We start from the raw sequence: 21,398 nt of genomic DNA on the forward strand, positions 1-21,398 counted from the left end.
GCAGGTTAAAGTAGCCTCAAGCTTACAGAGTAAATCCCGGCCCATCAAAGGGATCGGACAAGCTGGGGAAAAAAGAAAACGGTGAGAAAAACATTTATCAGCATAAATAACATTTAGAGGCAAAGTGAGTCCCAGAGACTGTGGATTGCCTTCCACCCCAGTTGCAGTTTTAACCTCAGAGGATAGCCAGGGAGAGGGGGCATGATTTAAAAGAGAGAAAGTAGCTCCAGTATCAATGAGGAAACAGACAGGCAGTCCCTGGACTGAAAGGGTTAGATGAGGCTCTTTGCTGGGAGGGGAGAAAGTGAGGAAGGAGCCGGCTAAAGACATTAAGGAAATAAGACCATCACATTGTTTGCCTTCGCCCCCGGGGTACCGTCATTGAGAAGGCTGAGTTTGCTGCAGCTGCTGCTGTTGCCGGTAGTTGATCCAGGCCTGAGGAACGGGCTGGGCTGGTGGTGCAGGAGTGTATTCGTCCCTGGTGTAAGTATCTGCGGATGCGACCGGACCCTCTGGGCGTCCCCAGGGGCATTCACGTTTAAAGTGACCGGGTTGTCCGCACTGAAAACAATTTCCTGGTGGCTGGGGTTGCCAGGACCCTCTTCCCCGAGCACCCTGAAATCCCCTGCCACGGCCATGGCTTCTGCCTCGAATACCACCGCAAAAAGCTAAAGCCATCAACTTATATTCTTCCTTTTCTCTTTCTTTTTACTACTTTCCCTTTCTCCCATGCAAAACTCCTCCCGAGATGTGCCCCTCCATTTCCTCCTTATCCCTCTGCAGAGATTCCAATCTGGAGTCCTGCAGATTCCCCTCTGCACTCTGGAGAGAGTCCCCTTGCGGAGGAATAGGGGCAGGTGCAGTGGGGACCAACTGACGAGTTAAAACACGCCGTGGTTTACACCCTTCATCGAAATAACATGGAGGGGGTTCACTCTCGGAAGAATACCTGACTGCCATAATTTTTAAAGATTTCCACAGCTCTGCTGCTGTGTCCCAACAAAACCAGTAACATAACTGTCCCGGATGGTCTTTTTCGATCTGGCTCCTTACTCCTCTTAAGGCAGCCTGTTCGAAAGAGCCATACGAAGGCCACCTCATCTCCGGGTCGGCCAATACCGCGGTATACCCAGTCCAATTCCTTACACACAGTGTGTACAACTTCCTCCTAGACATTCCTGTCTGTACTGGGAGTTTCCCTTCATTCCATAACTTATTTACAATCCCCAGCGGACTCTCAAGAGGCACGCTAGTCCCTTGACCCATGGTGTCTGACAGGAGCCCTCCAACTGGCATTTATCCTGCTGTCCAGTACACGACCCCTCAATATTGAATTGGCTGGGAGAAATCTCCCGTGGCGCCTGCCAATTCGTATATGAGTGGTCTGACCACTGGACAGAGGCACCGCACCAGAAGGAATCCCGGACGAGCCCCCAAATTGTTAGGTAAAAAGCAAGTCCTACTCACCTCTCCAGCACCCGAGTTTGTGCGGAGTTGGTATAGGGCTCAGAGATCTGTCAGAGACCAGACAACAATTCGTTGATCAACGGGCTCACACCATCCTTAGCTTAAGAGCCAAGCTTTGGAGGAGTGTGGCAAGTTTATTAGGGGTGAGCATCAATGTTTATACACAGAAGTAAACAAAGTGATTAACAGATCATAATGGTCATGCATAATCAATCAAGATTCTACGGGATAAAACAGGTTAAAATGCAAATTGGAGAAGACAAAAGGGGAGATGGCTACTTATGGCTACTTATTGGGAGGGGAAGGGTCATGAGTAGTTTGCAGGTCAAAACTTTTGATTAAAAGTTTCAGACACAGACATGTAGTCTGAGTTAAGTTTCAGTTCATAAAGAGTTCAGACTCAACACAAGCATGTGTGAAAGGAAATTATCAAAATGTTTCTTTTTGATGTTTGTTAGAGTAAGATTTATAATTTCAACTTTTCTATGAAATATGGTGTAATGTATAATATAAAAATCACACTGCTAAGCTGAAGGGAGCTATTGGGGAACATAGCATATGGAGAAGGCGGCTGAAATTTTGATTTTTTCATCCCAGTTCAGGATGGAAACAAGTCTTGGAATTTTGCAATCTCCTGGGGGCTGGACGGTCCGTAGTTTGGCCAGCCCTCATTTGCAGCATGACACAATTCGGTGACATCATAGTGTGGTGGTGCAGCTGGTGACATAGAGCAGGTAGGGTGACAGCCTGAAACAATCCTGGGGCGTCACTATGGCGGGAGCAGGAGAGTCTTGGGTCTGGCAGGGGCCCGCTAAACCCCCTCAACCTGTCATCATCATGGAGGGGGCGGGGGGGAAAGCTGACTATTCCTGTCCTGATTACTGTGCTAATCCCAGCCGCCCCCTGCGATGGTAACGGACTCTACGAATGGGTCTGGGGTCAGGCTCTGGCCGAGAGGCCCCGGTGGTCACTTTGTGCCCCGGAACCTCTCCGCCGGGGCTGTGTGAGGAAGGCGGGAGGTGTTCGGCGCTGCGCGCTCCGTGTCTCCCCACGCACAGGGGCATTGTGGGCGCTCGCTGCTTTCCGCGGGTTCAGTTAAAATGGCGCCCTAGGTAACGGGAGGCGGCGGCGGCCGTTAGGCTGTGAGGCGCAGGGCGCGCGCGCGCGCGGCAGTTGCAGAGGGAGGTTCCCCGCCCCCTCCCCACGGCCCGGGGTGAGGATGGCGTGTCCGGATCAGAAATCCCCCAACGTTCTGCTCCAGAACCTGTGCTGCCGCATCCTCGGCAAGAGCGAAGGTAACAGCCCCCTCCCCCGCCCCGGGAGCGCGCGGGACAGCGCGAGCCAACGGGGCGCCGCCCCGCGCCGGGTCCCGCGGCTGAAACTCAGGCCCCCTGCGGGCGGCGGCTGTCAGCCCGCAGCTCACTGGAGTGGCGGGGCCAGACGCGGGCCGGGGGATGGAGAGCCCTGTCTCAAGGGAGGGGGTGGGGCGGCGGCTGAGAACCTGCTCCTTGGCGGGGCTCGGGGGCGGCCGTGTGCCGGGCCGTGGCCCTGGGGAAGGGGAGGAGAAGAAGGAGCCCGGGGAATAGATGGCGAGGGTGGGACGCGCTCTCCTTGTGTGTGTCTAGGATCCGGAAGAGGGGGAAGAGACACCCAGGGGAGAGAGTGAAACTTCCATTTGCCTGCTGCGGTGGTAGTTGGAAAAAGGGGACACCCCTGAGCGTCTCTCTCTTCTCCCGCCAAAAGGCTACAACCAAGGCAGGGATTCAGCCTTTAGCAGCAGCTGCCAAATACTTAGGACTTGTCCACACTTACAGCGCTGGAGCGGTGCCGCTTTAGCGCTTAGTGAAGACTCTCTCCAGTCGGTGTAAGTGCTCCACCTCCCCGAGGGCAAGTCTACACTACCCGTGCTGATGGGTGAGCGCCCCTCTCGGCATGCTACTTACTCTACCTCCAGGGGGAAGCGCCTTCTGCTGACATAAAGGCTGTACACACTGGCACTAGATTGATGTAATTTAGGTCGCTTAGGGGGATATCTTTCACGCTCCTGAGTGATGTAAGTTACATTGACTTAAGCAATAGTGTAGACCAGCTTGAGAGGCGGTAGTTATGTCAATGGGAGAAGGCCTCCTGTCGACATAGCACTGTCTACATTCAGGGTTAGATCAGTATAACTGCATAGCACAGGGATGTATTTTCCATGCTTCTGAGTGATATACTTATAGTGACGTGTGTAGTGTAGCCCAGGGCTTAGTTTAATTCTGCTGCGCAGACCCTGAGGACAGCCACAAAACACTGTCAACAGCTGTGTGCCTGGCTCTTGCCCTGGGAGTTGCCTAAAAGGTGTGTCTCACTTACCCCTTCTGTGAGAACGTTCATCACCTTTCCCTGCTCTGTTACCCCCCTCCTGTAGCTCAGTTCTGACCTGCTAATGGCCTGTCTCTGGGCTGGAGCAATGGGCTAGATGCCTGCTGGCTAGACACTGAGCTGAAAGGCTGTGCTCCCTGGGGCTGGGTGCTGCCTGGCAGCATACAGATCCTTGGCCTGTAGGTGTTAAATTTTGAAGTTCCCTGTCCTTTGCTGATTCTTAGGCTACATCTACACTACCTCTTTTGTTGATAAAGCTTATGTTGCGGTGTGAAAAACCCCCCAGACATGATTGGTGTGGACAGCGTCTCCTACCACTGCTCATTGGGGGGTTGTTTAATTATGTCGATGGGAGAGCTCTCTCACATCAGCATAGAGTGGCTACATGAGAGAGCTTACAGTGGTGCAACTGCACCAGTACGGCTGTGCTGCTGTAAGCTCTCTAGTGTAGATATGGCCTTAGAAGAAAAAGCTGCTTTGTGGAGAGAGATGCTCTCCCCTGGAAGATGGGGGTTGGGGTGGCTCGTCACTCTCTTCCATGGGGAAGGACATGCCTTTCCTCTCCCTCTTTTGATTCCTAGAAATATATAAGGAGAGCACTTCCAACCCTCTCCATCAATTCCCTGTCCTAATTTTCCTCCCTTGTCCATCACATAAACTCTTCTTTGCTGCTATCCTGTGAAGCAGCTCTTCCATCGGCTGAATGAGGTCTACAAGGGCTTAGACCAGTGGTTCTCAACTTATTTATCATATATGCTGCCCACAATATGTTACCTGGGCCGCAGGAGCCGGGTGGCAGGGCAGCAGCAGCTCCCGGACCCCCGCCATGTGGGGCTGACCGGCTGCCCCGGACCCCATGGGGCTGGCTGGGAGCCCCAGACTCCCGCCACGCAGGGTGGGCCAGCAGTCCTGACTGGACCCCAATCCTGCTGCGATGGGGCAGCCCGGACCCCCCTGCGCTGGGAAGCCGGGAACCCGGACCCCGCTATGTGGGCTGGCCTTTAACACACAGCTGAGCTGGGCCACAGCTGTGTGCTAGTTGGGCCGCATGCGGCCAGCTGGTTGAGAATTGCTCGCTTAGACAGATTTGTGTGGCTGCCCCCAGGCTTTGATCAGTAGTACTAAGTACTTAGTTGCTGCTAGAGGCTGAATCCCTGCCTTGCCTCCAGCTGCGTAGGACATGTTTACACATAAAACCCTGCAGTGGTGCAACTGTGCTGGAATAGTGCTTCAGTGAAGATGCTACTGTGCTGACGGGAAAGCTTCTCGGTGTAGTTAGCCATCACCCTTGCAGAGGTGGATTATGTCGATGGGAGAAGCCCTTCTGTTGATACAGTGCTTTCTACACTGGGGGGTTAGGTTGGTATAACTGTGTCACTCAGGGGCGTGGATTTTTTCACCCCCCGAGCAATGTAGTTATATCAGTGTAAGTTTATAGTGTAGACCTGGCCTCAGGGAGATGAGAAGGAGACACTCATGCTTTGTCCCCTTTTTCCAACTGCCATAATAGTAGGAAAATGGAAGTTTGACCTTGCCAGAGAAAATAACTTATTTGCTAACTGGGCAAATGAACTATTTAAAGTCTCGATAGTATTGTTTTATAATACCTACAACTTCTCAAGTCATATCCATTTCAACAACTGGTATATGGATGCCTTCTGTACTACTAGTATACCTCTACCCCGATATGACGCTGTCCTCAGGAGCCAAAAAATCTTACCGCGCTATAGGTGAAACTGCATTATATCGAACTTGCTTTGATCCGCCAGAGTGCGCAGCCCCATCCCCCGGTGTGCTGCTTTATTGTGTTATATCTGAATTCGTGTTATATCAGATCGCGTTATATTGGGGTAGAGGTGTACTTAAATGACAGTTCCTGCCAGCAAGTGGTATTGTTGACTCAGTAGGCAAGATCTCTTCCCTGCGTGTCAGTTCTGAAGCAATGAATTCCCTAACTTTGTACTAGAGGCATTATACAGCAGGAGATGTTGCCTTTTTGAGATTAAATTTAAAACCAAGTTATAGACTACCTGTGGTCATTAGAGATCCATGGCCCTTGCAGCCTTTATTTTTATTTAAAGCTAACTTTATTGATGTTATATTATATCATTGAGGGTTTGGCTCTGGCGGCTAAAGTCTCAAGTTAACAGAATTATCACTGCTTGTTTTAAAGCTCATCGGAACACATGAAACCATAGACAAGTAAAATATACAGTCACAAGAAAAAGGTCCACTATCTCTTATCAATTTTATTAAAGTTACCAACAAAGTTATGAATGTCACAGCATACACAACTCCTAGATATATCCATGCACCAGTTATAACTACAGACATACATCCTCCTAGATAGTGTTAGGGTCTGATGGGTCTCTTATGGATTGATCATCAATAAAAGGATGGTTCCTGCTGGAGTTCTCTCATAGGAAACTCAATTTTACATGCACAGAATGTAGGGATAGGCAGAAAGTGTCAGGCCTCTTTTTTTTGTATTGATCTGGTGTCTTCTAGAACTTAAGGGACCCTCGATTTCTATAGATCGTGTAGGTTCTCTTTATTCTCATTAGCACTGATGCACAACCTGTATCCTGTGGTTAAGACACATGTTGGAGGCAGAAGTGCCTCTACAGCATTTTGTGATTTTTAAAATTAATCCTCTAGCTCGGGGGTAGACAACCTGTGGCACGCGAGCTGATTTTCAGTGGCACTCACACTGCCCGGGTCCTGGCCACCGGTCCGGGGGACTCTGCATTTTAATTTAATTTTAAATGAAGCTTCTTAAATATTTTAAAAACCATATTTACTTTACATACAACAATAGTTTAGTTATATATTATAGACTTATAGAAAGACCTTCTAAAAATGTTAAAATGTATTACTGGCACGCAAAACCTTAAATTAGAGTGAATAAATGAAGACTTGGCACACCACTTCTGAAAGGTTGCCGACCCCTGCTCTAGCTATTTTTTCCCTCAGTATTGCCACTTGGTACCTCTTTTCCCATAATCTTAAGGCATCAGGTTATTCTTCTGTCCCTTACTTATCTCAGCATGTCTTATCTCCAAGGCCTAAAATAGCTGAGCTAAAAATCTTGAAGGCCTCAGCCTACTGGTCTCGTTTTTTAGCCTTTCTTACTTAGATATCTAATACATGATTATTTCTTCTAAATACTGATCAATCTTATACTTCTACTATTCTACAATTTAACTGTATTTACATACAGTGATGTGTGATGTTATGATTAAGGTGTTACAATAAATGAATAATAAACTAAAATAATTGGCTACACCTTTCAGACTTAGGGGACTAAATTCCAATGTCCTGGACAAAAAAACAGTTTATATAGCTATAAATTCCCTGTCTAACAATTCCCATTGAAATTTCAGTTGGAAAAGAGATTGCTCTAACTACACCAGCTGTACAGAATTGTCACTTTTGGGTCCTTGATCTTTGGCACAAGACTACAACTACTCCCTTAGTTCCTTAAGGTTTTTTTGATGGTTGTAGGCAGAGATTATCTGTGCTGTGTAAGACAGCCCCTTGTTAGCTATTTATGCCATCCCTTATTGAGATCAATACTGTTATCTGAATGTCACTCAGTTCCTTCTTTGGTAACCAGGAAAAGAGCATTACTTATTAAATTTTTGGAACTGAAGACTTTCTTTTCATGAGACTCCAGTGCCTGTCTTGGTATTTTTGAGGCTGCTTCAATGTGTCTACGTAGATCTAGCTCCAGCATAAAGAAGCTTTCCATTTGGTCACTTCCTTTGTATTTTTATTTAAAAAAAAAAAAAAAAAGTCACTCTCATAGTAATTCATCTGTGTCATGGAAATGCTTCAATTGAAACTTCTAGTTCTAGTGAGGCGTGTAAGATGCTCTGTCTAGTGGGATTTGGACTGTGGTACAGCTTGAAAAATATGAGGAAATATCCGCCAGTATGGTTATCACGGTGCGTATCTTGGAGCAACTCCAAAAGTGTATTAACCAAGGCAAAGCTGGCAGACCTTATGAATTTTCCAGCTCTGTCAAGTCCACTTCTTGGAAAACTTGTCTTGCCTGAAGACTCAACTCTTGGTATCTTGTTCTTTAAATAACTAACATGCCTGAAGTCTCTAAGATGATGTTTCCCTCTGTTTCTAAGGCCATTTTCACTGATGTGATCATTTAGTTTTTTGAGATCTCATTAATGACTCTTAGAATTCTGCTCTGATAACTTTTGTCACAGGGATACACGGGTAGAGTTAGTCTTCCTGTTCAGATTATATATTTATAGAATTCATGCCTGTTTATGATCTCTAGCTGAGTATTGGACAGCTAGCTCCTTTAATCTGTGGTGTCCCCTTGCGGTTAGAGTGAAGGAAAAATCTGTAGCTGATGATCAGTATAATACACTATGTTTCATACAGTAATGTACTCTGATATATTTTATAGCATCTTATATCCAGGGCTTTCAGAGAACTTAAAAATATTGAGTGAAAACTTGTAATTCAGCTGTGAGATAAAACCTATCTCCTTATGTCAAGGGAAGAAAACGTATGAATGGTTGGCTAAGCTGGCAAGAAATTCACTCTGGGGAAAAGGTCCTCCAGGAAAGTTTATTCTAATTGCTGATGAACTCAGAGGAGCCTTCTTCAAATAGGCTTGTTTACTACACTGCAAGATGAATTGCTTATTAAAAGATCATTTTCAGTATAGGAAGCATAACCATTTTTAGTTCAAATTTTAAGAAAAGCTTTCAGTCAAGAAAATGTTTAGGCATTGGGGAGATTGGAAAAACTTTTTAAATAAAATCTTGATACATAAAACATGAATGATGGTGGGACTGGAAATATATGCTTTGTTCTCTGGAGCAACATAAATTAACTGTCACTCTCTCTTTGTAAATAGAAGATACTTACTAATGAGATGCTTTAGCTTTTTGCTTTATACAATCTCTCTATATGGAAAAAACAAACACTCCCAGGTTCTTCAGAGTAGATGTTGGTCTTTAGAGATTATACCATGCTAAAGAGCTGGTCTGCACACAAGTTTTTGAATTGGTATAACTTGTTTTGGATGGGGGTGTTTTTTGTTTTAACTGATATAGTTATACCGGTACAATTTGTAGTTTGGATGCAACTATAGAAGTCTAAAATGTGCCTGATGCTGGTACTTATTCCGTACTGATATAAGGCACCTTTATACAGCTATAACTGTCCGCGCAAGAGAGGTGTACTGCTTTAATTATATTGATTAGATGTGGTACAACTCTTGTGTGTGGACAAGCCTGAAGACCATTTTTCTTTGTTCTACAATTTCTATTTTTGTTCATGGCATCGTTTTGCAGTCTGATATGTTTGTTAAAGCACCTCATCTGAAAGTGCTTTAAAAATATTTAATCATTCTCTCTGCCATGTCATGTGGTTTTTGGTAGAAAGAGAGAGAGGTCACCTTGGCCATCACAGGGATGGAACCATTCAGTGCCAAGCGATACTGTATCCAGTTGAAACTGCAGGAGAAATTTGGAAGTTGTACTACAGACATGAACTTCTCTGCATGCAACAAAAAATGTAATGCAGTATTACATTAAACATGTTTTTTTGGTAGGACTTACCAAGAAGATGATATTGTTAATCTCTGAAAACTGTTTGGAATTGGAGAGGTGGTAACAAAAGTCATACCACCGGTAAAACAAAGCCAATAAAGTAATTAAAACCATAAATTACAAGTAAACAACTTCTCGGTAAACATGAATTCTAAGTAATAGAGCAACTTAAAATAATCAAACAACTTATTTTTAGTAATTCACTGTTTAGAACAGAAAAATACCCAAAAGTAGGAAACAGGAGTCTCTCAGTATTCCTGTCTCCAGGACTGCTCCTCTTCCCCCACCCCCCCTTAAATCTCTTCCAATAGCTGTTGTCTCTTGAAAGGTGTGAGAATTGTCTGATCTTACTAACTTTGGGAAGTGCACTGAAGCAGATCAGTTGCTTACTAATAAAAGGAATGTTCCGGAAGGCTGTCCTCCAGTTTATCAGGCTTATCTGGAAATAAAAATTATTTAGCCTCTATAATTAAATTCCTCTATTTTTCTTGTAGTTTCTTCCTTTCTAAATTATACTGTTTCTTGCTATTTTTCCTTGGTTTTGCCCACCAAGGATTCTCCCTCCTTCCCTCTTTAGTTTTTCTACGCTTTTCACATGTGGTTTGTTTAAAGCCCCTTTTAGGCTTTGAAATGGAACATGAAAACTGCATCATACAGTTCTGATAGATCACACTGTGGAAGGGGAGGGGAGGAATGAATGCATGCATAAAGGACATTCTCTACTAAGCATTGGAAATTTGCATTTGCAGATGGAACATAAGAATCTACTTTAGGCAATTCAAATTAAGATTTTATAGATCTTTGAATTATTTATTTATTTTTTTTGTTTCCCCTCCTCTGAATGTTGCAAGCTTTTTACACTGTTTTTAACTTTTATGTATTTGGTAAATATAGTCGCTTACAATTAATGGCATTATTCCACTATGTTTGTATTCATAATTTTTAGAATTTTGACAGTCTTCTGCTTGCTTCCTTTCTCTGCATAAAAAGCTCACATCAGAACACTGAAAATTAAATCACCTCTTCCATAAACAATTTCATCCTTCCCATCTATTAGGCATATCAAGATGACAGTGTTGTATAGCAGTTGCACTTGTTTACATATTCATACAATGAAATGTGTGTATCGTGTGTGTACACTTATATTTTAAGTTCATCTAATGTCTCATGGAGATTTGGGGGAGAAGGACAATTCAACAATACATCTGCTTATGTAATAAATTTCCTGTGTGTGTTGCTTTTGGACATATTACTGTTAAATATATCTTTCTTTCTTATGAATTCTGTATGCCATCTTGCTTGTTCTGTACAGGAAGTCAGGAGTCAGACACTAAAAGCACTCCCACAGAAAGAGTCTCTTTCAAATCAAGGACTTTGACATCTTGGTGGGATAGATAAACATTTTGATTCAAAGCTATTGTATGACTGCAGGTCCAATATGAATCTTCAGAAAAGTCTCAAATTCTGAAGGTTAGTCTCGCGAATTATTAAAGGAGGGACCAAAAGTTCATTGGTTCAGTCTTAGCAGAGAGCAAGGGCTGAATGGATAAAGAGACTGAATTACCATTTTGGCAACAAATGGTCTCTCCAAGTCAGGATAACCCAAAATATCCTTTTTAGGGTTGTCTCTCACTGATGAGGATTTGTTTTAATATTTTGTTAAATTGAATATGGATAAGATTTCAAAATAACTGTTTAGAAACTTTGCTTCATTTGTCCCGTAATCTGCACAGCAAAATTATATTGCATCACAGAACTAGAAACATAGGTACACTTTTACATTGGCTCATGTAGAGGCAGTTTTCAAGGGCACAGATAGCAAAATGTTTAATTCTGAAATAATGGTAATTTCTTAGACACACAGAAAGCAATACAGTTTTACTTGCTACAAAGGAATGTCTTTGTAATTGTAACACACATACACCATTAACTGTGACCCAAAATAAATGTTATTTTTACTGGTAATATCAAAACATAAATGCAATAGATTTGAAAAATAGAAATTGTATTGATCAGCTTCAAATGCAAGTCCCCATACCATAGTGGGGCTATAAATTGATATCATAGTCACTGTCCTAATAGACAGACAGTATATGCAACTCCCTCTCAAATAGATGCTGTAACAAAAGTTCTACTGCCCGTAATGAGGGGGATGTGTAGTGGTGGTATAGCTGTGTCAGTCCCAGGATATTAGAGAGAGAAGGTGGGTGAGGTAATATCTTTTATTGAACCAACTTCTGCTGGTAAGAGAGACAAGCTTTGAGATGTTGACTGACTGCTCTCCCATATATCCCTTAAAAGTATCTCTAGATAACAAAGTAGTACACTTACAATACCTTAACTCCTAAAATATTAATTTTAATTAAAACATACATTTATTTATAGTAGTAAAAATGTGATGTGCATGGCCAGTGGAAGATTTTTGATGTACCTGCTCTTAAGTGCTTGAATTTATGAAAATATGATGATTTACCTCGCACTTCAACACCCTCAACAGTTTTTGAAATGCATTTTATTTGTTTTAAGATAGTGCTGTAGCTCAATTTCTGTGACTTACAAATATATTTGCAAAAGCATAAAGTGAAGACCTTTATGTAACTCTGCACATATACAGAGCCAAACCTGCCATAACAACTAGTAATATCTGAATACTTACACAAAAGTTCAAACGATATGATGGCATTATTATATAATACAGTTTGTCAGACTTTTCCACCTGGGACCTCAAATCCATCAGCTATTGCCTTTCAGGTCTTGCTCACTAATTTGAGCTTGCTGCAAAGATCCTTGGATAGTGGGGTTGGATAAGTGGTATTTGAGAGGTAGTGCTAGGGCAGGAGGAGCAGAGAATGTTGGCCTCTTCCCTTAAGCTGAATCCTAGTGCCAGTGGAATTTTGCTGGGTTTTTTTCTTTCTACAGCTCAGATGATACCCGCTTCTGGGTTGCTTCGCGTGGGTGGAAAAACTGAGGATTAAGCTGATTCTTCCTTTGTTAGTGTTAGCTGTTGATCAAGGTTAAACTAGCACTCGGATGTGCTGGTTAATTGTCTGTCTTTGCCAATTTGAGATGAGAGCTCAGTCTTTGAGTGGCTTTTCTACACCTTGCCCTTCTCTGCCATATGATTAGCATGCTGCTATACTTAAGTGCCTCCACTATGAATTTTATCTCTAAAATAAGTATATGATAAGTTTATTGTGATCATAATGAAATTGATTGTGACTAGTTGGATTTTGTAGGTTTTAAATGGAACTGGAGGCGTACTTTTTATTTGTTTTTTGGTAGAAAGTTATTGGGGTAAAGTACTTGGTCCTTGTACATAACAGTTTAAGAAACTGAAAGATAATTTTGGTAGGGTGAAAAAGTAAGTAGGTTTAATTGATTTGTCAAAACTAATGAATAAACGTGTGAGAGTTAAAGCAGATCTCTAATCAGTATGTTATATTACTATGGAATTCTGTAGCTTGACTTCAGTAAATCTCCAGTTTGATTCATGACCTTGAAATCTGCTCTTGGGGAGCCTGGAATTCAGACTTGCAGAATGCTTAGACTAGGGAGGAAAAAGAGATTATGCACCCTCATTTTTCAGTTTGTGTGAATATTGGCCTATACCGAAGACATGTTATTGGCTGAACAGTTCATGTTTGTAGATAGTACTGTTTGTTGCATGAAGCAAGATGCTATGAAATATGCTGACAAAAGGAGGTGCCAGCATTTTTAAATTGAGTTTACTTCCATAATTGGATCTGTGCTCTTGTGACTCTTTCTGCATAAGAGCATACAGGACAAAATATCCTTGCACGGTAGTATTAGGGGAAAGATTTGATCTAGTTGCTCTCCTATTTTATCTCACATTTGAAACATCTACATTTTTTGTATTTTTATTTGACTTAATCACTTAGTAACATGGCAGCTCTTATTTATTTTTTCTTCATTTTAAAAGTTGGCTTAACTATTTTTTTCCCTCCCTCTTTCAGCTGATGTAGCCCAGCAGTTTCAATATGCAGTGAGAGTTATTGGAAGCAACTTTGCTCCTACTGTTGAACGAGATGAATTTCTTGTTGCGGAGAAAATCAAGAAAGAACGTATGTCTGGCTTCCTTTCATCTTCAGTAATTTAGATCTGAATAATTTTAAAATGAATCAGCATGTTTTGTAGATGGTGAACATTCTAACAGCATTCTAAGTTTATTTTAAAATACCACTCCAAATACCAGAAACTAGCTCTATAAGCAATAAGGGTGAAACTTGCTCACCATAAATCTTAAATTTGACTCTAACATGCAACTTTTAAAGTCAGGAAATGCCAAAGTGAGTTTTACACACACATCTCAAATACAAAATACACTAATTTTGTAGTTTAAAAAAAAAAAAAAAGATATACTCTATTCTGTTGCACTTTCTCTGCTTTGATACAAGAGCACCAAATGTAGTATGAAAGCAGTAGGGATGCAGTACATCCCTCTACCAAAAAAAAAAAAAAAAAAAGCATACTTTCCCTCTACAGATTCTTGAGTTCATAGTAAAAAAGTGTGAGCAAATTGTGTGAGCGAATATTTTAATTACATGTAAGCCTCCCACTTGTTAGATATTCAGAGCTATTAAGCGTAAACCTGTCACATTGGATCAGGATTAACATACATCATTGGTTAGAACTCCTCTTAAAGAATGTCTAAGGTAGAGTTCACATTGCCTTCTCCAAAGAAGAATTGCAGAATTCTCCAACTCAAATTTTCAAAGCACACACATTCTTCAATATGGATCTTCAACTCTGAAGGTTTTCTATGTATTTTGGTCATCATTACGTAATGCAGCATATGCACCTGATTTATGTGGTAGTTTTGACACCAAGAGTTTATAAACTTACTCTTTCCATTTCTCCCCACCTTGCCCTCCTCCCCTAATTTTGTAGGTTGAGTGAGCCCTCATGAAAAGAAATAGTGGGTTATATCCTTATTAACTCTTACTTAAGAATTGTAGTGCAGGAAGTGACTTTAGTTGCAAAAATGTCCTTATTGGTATCTTTTAATACTGGCATGTAGAGTATTTGACACATTTATTTTTGTTATTATGTAAAGGTTTCTATAGATTATTGCTTCATTTGGAGACTATATGATTATTTTTACTGTAATGTGGTCTTTCAAATGACTGCTTTAAAGCTTAAGGCAAAACTCCAATTTGCTGAAGAAGCCTTTCCCGTTTAAATGGTTAGATGATTGAGACTGAGATACATTCTTTTGATGTATTGAAGTACTATGCCAAACTATTTCCACCTATGCTCTTCACCTTCTGTGTGATGTTGGGCAAATCACTTCACTTCTCTGTGCCTTACTTTTCCCATGTGTGGAATGGGAATAATTTACTTTTCATTTATAAATCTCAAAGGACTTTACAAAGCTTTCTGTAAGAGCTAAGGATTAGACCACAAGGGAATTTAGGCACCTTACTGCCATTTTAGATGCCTAAACTGAAAGTTTAGATTTTCAAAAGATCGCCTAACCCTGGAGAAACCTAAAATCCCATTACTCACCTAAATTTCTGTTGGTGGGCATGCACAAAGTTGTCTAAATTCTGACACTACTCCGTGTCTAACTCGTGCCTAAATCCTGGTCGCTTCCTCAAACTAGGCTTTCCCACACCATCCTGCCTCCAGGCCCTGATCCAGTAGAATGCTCAGAGACTGCCAACTGGATCAACCTCCCCACACAGCACAGAACTGGCAGTGATATAGTTCTCTCCCCACCCTACCCCACTTATACCAATAGCCCAGAGGTGAGAGGACTCACCCAGGATGTAGAAATGTTGGTTCCAAACACTCCTCTGTCTGGTGTAGACTTGAGCCCATGTCTCCCTCATCCCAGATAAGCACCCTAACTATTGGGTTATTGGCTGTTCTGCAAGGGGGGGTGGGTCTGTCCAACCCTCCAGTTGAAGCTGTTCCACTTTTTATAAAATATTTATTGGACCAGAGAGAGAATGAATGACTGTAACCCAGTGGTCAGGGAACTCATGTGGGACACCCAAATTCTAGTCCCTGCTCCAATGATTGATTATTTAAAAAGTGAAAAACCATTGTGTGTGACTGACGGACTCACTCTCATCCCAGAATGCCCAGTAGACTAGGCGTTTGGGCATTCACCTGGGATGTGAAAGACCTGGGTTCAAGTCCCTGCTTCACATAAGGACATCAGGCGGAACTCAGGTGAGTGTGCTAACCAGTGGGCTATAGGGTATAAGTGGACAACCACCACCTTCTCCCCAGCACTTACTACTGGCTAACTTAGGCAGCTCCCTACTTAGCTTGCTGGCTTTTGTGAATCCCATACTTAGGCAATTGATATAAAAAAATCAAGACACTTTGAAGTGGAGACATACAAGTCATGAGAGCATAAGTACAACTTAATAAATGTGAGGTCAGGTCTATATAGGAACATTCAGGAAAGTTAAGGTGACTCAGCTAAAGATGCAAAGTCAGTGCATGCTAAGACCACCTTACTCTTGAATAAAAAATCCACATGGGGTTTTAACAGGTTTTAACTTCTCATATTTAGTTGATTTGACTTAACTTTTTCCGGAGTGTTGCTGTAAAGTAACTCCTCACTTAACATTGTCCCGGTTAACGTTGTTTCGTTATTAGGTCGCTGACCCTTTAGAGAACATACTCCTTTAAAGTTCTGCAATGTTCTCTTATAACATTGTTTGGCCCTACCCCCCGCCTAGTACTCCTGCTGGGGAGCAGGATGAACTCTCTCTTTATCCGCTTGCTTTCCTCCCACTCCACAAATTGCACAAATGTATCAATACAAAATAATGTTGTTACTATAATTGACGACTTAAGTTTCATAGCCTAAGAAGCTTTTTCCTCTTAACAGTTGTGCGACAAAGAAGGGAAGCGGATGCTGCTTTGTTTTCAGAACTTTACAGAAAACTCCATTCGCAGGTATAGTAATGTGTGGCTTTACCAATAATTTCATTCTTACAATCTGTTTCTTCTGGACTTGCTGTTAAATTGCCTATAGTTCAAAATGTAAGAAACTAGCTTGGATTAAAGTAAAATTGGAAAATATCAGCAGTATTTTGGTTTGCGTATAACCGCATAAAGGACATTTTATGGGAAGGAAGTAGCTTTTGCAAAAATAGAAGTGTTTAGTTTTTTATGTGTAAAATTGAAGGATTATCTCACTGCCACTTATTTTTAGGATAATGTGTCCTGAAGTGTATCGATGTATTGATTTAGAAGTTAAGCAATCCTCTTATTTTGAGTTTTTAAGTGATCTGAGGTTTTCATGTTGAAGGTTAAGGGTTTTGCTGACTTTGAGAGTTCTGCTAACACACAAGCACTTATCAAAGAGCAGTGTATGTCAGTCTTTTCTGACAACAGAAGGTAATCTGCAAAGTCTATGTATCAGAAGAAGGGGGAGTCTAAGGCTAGAACTTTAGATGAGGTGGAAAGAAATCAATACTTTAAATGCGTCCTGAATTCTCAAACTTGAACATCTATCATGTTTGACGAAAATCTCAGTGAAACTGAGATAGACAATAAGACAGTATCTTACGTCATCTGTTTTGTATAGTGTGATGGGGAGAAATATTGTAGGGATATTTTTAGTTAGCAAAAACTAATATGCAGGATTAAAATTTCCAGTATAATCAGTGGTTTTCAACCTTTTTTCATTTTTAGACTCCTAAAAAAATTTTTGAATTGAGGTGCAGACCCTTTTGGAAATTCAACCTGTGATCTGTCGCTCCCTACTATAGAAGTCTTAGACTGAAAACTGACTGACTAAACAGAGTTCAGCTATAAATGTTGCACATTCTTGGCATAGCATTTAATGTGGCATGAGAAAGGGCGCTAAACTGGGGGCTTCTATGATAATGACAACACTTCTGGGTTTTGACCTGTAGGTGGGGGTATTCACATATTTGTGGTCGATCAGAAAAACAGAATGCCTGTTCTGGGATCTGAAACGTTTTCATTGTCACCTTATGTGGACACCTTAGATGTAGTTTGTGGGCCCCCAGAGGTCTGCGGACCACAGGTTGAAAACCATTGTAATAAAGGATTGTTAACATGTTTCAGTGACCACCCCTTATCTTAAAGGGGAAAAATAACTTGTGTTAAGTAGGATATAAAAATGGTTCTACTAAGGAACTTTATATTTTGGCAGTGAATTCTAAAGGCTAATATAATTTAGAACAAGAGCTTAGCAAGATCACATGAAAATGGGACACTTTTATATGGAGAACATCCAGAGTTACATCTAGAAAGATTAAAAATTCCATACTGTAGTTTGGAAGGAATATAAACCCTCATACTTTTGGGCATAAGTCAGTCTCTGACTTCAGTGGGTTAGGAAGAAACAGCTGCTCACTCCAAGACTTTTTTTAGCATTTTTTTGTGAAGCATCTGGTATTGGCCATTGTCAGAAAGAATACTAGACTCTATGGGACCATTGATGGGTAGTACCTGTCTCATTACAAATGAGAAACATTCAGTAAATCTGATTGCTGCGTTTAGGTCCTAATCCTGAAAACACTTATGTACTTAATTTTAAGACGTCATTAAAGTTAAGCATATGCTTTAGAAAAATAAGGTCCTAAGCCTGAAAATACCAATGTTGTTGCTAAGCTTATCAGCTCACCTTTACTCCTCCTTTTTTTTTTTTTTTTTCTTTTTCTTTCCCCATCCATTCCACATATCTACAAGATATCTTTTCCAGCTTCTGTAGTGATGGACAGTGTCACCAGGTTGCAGTAGGCTCCATCATCAGTTCTTCCATTTCAGCAGCACTAACTTGCAGCTGTCCTCAGGCCTACTGTCAGCAGTCTTGCTACCTTGTTCTTTTAAGGTAGCTTTTGTGTGTGTAAAATAAAATATATATATTTTTTACATTATATATATAATACACACACACACACACACACACACACTCCTATTGATCTAATGTAGTATTATTATAGCTAGCAGTTGGTAAGAGTAATATGAACACACAGCATATGAAAACGACCACAATTTAAACCATTATAACACACACATGCACAAGTGCCATACATTGCTTGAAGCAGAATAATAGATGATGTGAGCACAATTACAAGAATGTGACTATAACATAGTTAAACTTTTAAACAGGCTTTAACGTTCTGTTCCCCTCCCATTTTGTTAGTTGACATCTACCAGAACAAGCCTATAACTATTTCATAGGCATTGTTTGGAACCTTCTTCCCTCCTCCCCATTTCTCTATACCAGTCTCTCTTAAATGCTTGTCATTGTAGTATCTAAGCACTAGATTGATTTCTTTTTTTCTGTTTTTGAAAAGTGCACACACTATGGTTTCTGAATGCTAACAGTAGTGTAAGGGGACTATTGGCCCCTTACTGAAACTTAATGGGATTTCTTTAGTTGTCCATCTCCCAGTTCCAAAAGAAAGGGGAAGGCCAATGAGAAATCAAAATCATGAGACTGACAGTCCGCAAGGCCCATGGGGAGAGGCCAACAGTGCAGGTTAACCTGATTGACAAGGCAGGTAGGCCAATGAAAGAGTCAGGAGCCTGGGGTCTCGTCCTCCTTCAGAACTGCCTGAGCCAGAGTAGCACACAGCTAAGGGGAGAGCAGCAGCCTGAGTTGAGCTGGAGGCAGAGCAGCAGCAGCCAGAGCCAGAGGGGCCAGAGAAGCAGCCTAGAAAGCAGAGCTGGGCTGGAGGCTGAGCAGCAGCATGGAGCCAAAGCAGTGCCGGACCTAGAGCGGCGCAGAGCAGCCACGGCTGAGCTACAGCGGGAAGCTGCAGGCCCAGAGCTGGGGAGCGTATGCGCGCTGTGCCATAAGTAACACTGGCATCAAGTGCAGTGAGCAGCTGGAGAGAATGAGGGCCCAGCGCAGGGACACATCACCAGACAAGGTCTTGCAGGTTGGACTTGTAGGGGGGTCGTGACCCTGCTGGGAGGGAGGGCTGGTGCTGGGGAGATAGTGAAGGCATGTGGCCACCACCAGAGAATGTCTGACCGACCCATGGTATCACCTGCAGTGCAGCCAGGGTCTGGGAAGGAGTCCTGGGACATGTGAGGAATAGACTGTGAACTTTTCTTACCTCTTAGAGCCTGCTGTTTGCGGTTTCCCTATGCCCATGGGGTGGGGTTACTTGTTTCCTTTAATCTTTCAGATTTTTTTTCCTTATTTTTCTTAGTGTTTCTTTCTGTTCGATAAATTGTATTTTGTTTGAAGTTAATGTAGTGCTCACTGGGCCAGGGAAGTGGCTGGTGTGGAGACAGTACCCTGAGGTGGGGACACCTTAGCCCCTGTCCTAAGTGACCATGATGAGACTGGGGGCGTAGCCTCCCAGGAATCCTGGGCCCGACCTTATTGGGGTTACAAGGACTCTGCCTCACAGGAGAGGGAAAGGGAAGTCCTTAAGGTCAGGCAAGCGTCTGGGTAAAGGGTGTTGGAGCAAGGGACTCAGGTACTTCTGCTGTCTGATAGCCAGGAAAGTTCCCCACAGTAGCAGGACCATTCCCCTGCTTACAGTAGCTACACAACTGATTTCACAGAAATATTTTTTGTGCTGTTAGGTGTAGTATTGGCCATGAAAATCCTTTTCCTCCACATTTTATATGTGGATGGTGATGGTGTGGATATGTGTTTTATGATTAACTTTTTTTGCAACAGTCTTGGAAACTATCTATCTATTTCAAAAGTGTAGTAATTACTTTTCCTTTAAAGTGAAAGCTGCTTGGTACTTGTGAATTCCATCTCCGCTCCCTGGACTCACGAGGCCAGTTCATACGTATTTAGTGGAGTATATCTAATGATCCAACAAGCTATATTTTTGTTCATCAGTTGACATTAAGGTTTATCACATCACGGCTGGCCAGTACATCGAAAACTTATGTCATTGTTCTTCCTCCTGCTTCCCCTCTGTTACTGAGGTATTCGCTGGTTCAGTTGTTTCCAGCAGGTGGAATTTGGATGCGCTGCCCAGTTTGCTGAATATCTGAACTAATCACAGAAAGGAGTAGTCATCTGACCTATGGAGACTTCTAACATAGGTTTCGTTTTTTTACAGCACCTTATACAGTTGTCAAAGTCCATGACTAGGGCTCTTAGGTGCTGTGATAATACAGGAAAGGGGTATATATCAGGGGTGGCCAAACTGTAGCTCGCGAGCCACATGTGGCTCTTTTACCATTAAAATGCAGCTTGCAAGCCTCCTTCCCACCCCCTATTCTCCCCCTACCAGACTGGGTTTGGGGGGGGGGAAGCTTGGGACCTCTGCCTTCCAGTGAGGTGGTGGGGTAGGAGCTTCTGTCCAGTGGGGAGGAGGGTCTCTGGGCTTCAGCCCTGCGGGGCTCTCCTGCCGGGGTTTGGGGCTTCAGCAGGAGCGAGGCTGAGGCCCCAAGCCCTGGCTCCCAGCAGGTGTGCTCTGGCTCTTGAACTTCTGAAGATTGTTGTATGTGGCTCAGAAGTCCAGTAAGTTTGGCCACCTCTGGTGTGTGTGTATATATAATACCTATCTTTTAAATAGGGGATCAAAGAGGACCCAGGGAATTTATAGGCCAGTCAGCCTAAATTCAGTACCTGTAAGATGCTGGAACAAATTATTAAACAATCCATTTGTAAGCACCTAGAGGGTAATAGTGTTATAAGGAATCTGTCAAGAACAAATCATGCCAAACTAACCTAATTCCCTTCTATTTACTGGGTTACTGGCTTAGTGGATGGAGTGGGTGTGGGGGGAAGATGACATGTTATCTTGATTTTTAGTAAGGCTTTTGACACACACATGACATTCTCATAAGCAAACTAGGGAAGTGTGGTGTAGATGAAATTTACTGCAAAATGGGTGCATAATTAGTTGAAAGATTATACTCAGTCGTTATCCATGACTGTCTGTCAAAGTGATGGGAAATATTTAGTGGGGTTCCCCAGGAATCTGTCAATATTCTGGTACTAGACAATATTTAATTACTTGGATAATGGAGTGGAGGGTATGTTTT

At 42.4% G+C, this 21,398-nt stretch overlaps 1 protein-coding gene across 1 annotated transcript in view; it reads left to right on the plus strand.

The window, feature by feature from the left end:
- Positions 1-2,298: 2,298 nt before the first annotated feature.
- TUBGCP3 (tubulin gamma complex associated protein 3) overlaps positions 2,299-21,398 on the plus strand; it is a 109,675-nt gene continuing 90,575 nt past the window's right edge. Inside the window, exons 1-3 of the mRNA XM_045007590.1 lie at positions 2,299-2,762; positions 13,388-13,495; positions 16,282-16,349. Of these exons, the coding sequence (XP_044863525.1) occupies positions 2,687-2,762; positions 13,388-13,495; positions 16,282-16,349 (252 nt within the window). The 5' untranslated portion in view covers positions 2,299-2,686. The remainder of the gene's footprint in view (positions 2,763-13,387; positions 13,496-16,281; positions 16,350-21,398) is intronic.

This window comes from Mauremys mutica, chromosome 1, assembly GCF_020497125.1.
Source record: "Mauremys mutica isolate MM-2020 ecotype Southern chromosome 1, ASM2049712v1, whole genome shotgun sequence".
Classification (NCBI taxonomy): Eukaryota; Metazoa; Chordata; order Testudines; family Geoemydidae; genus Mauremys; species Mauremys mutica.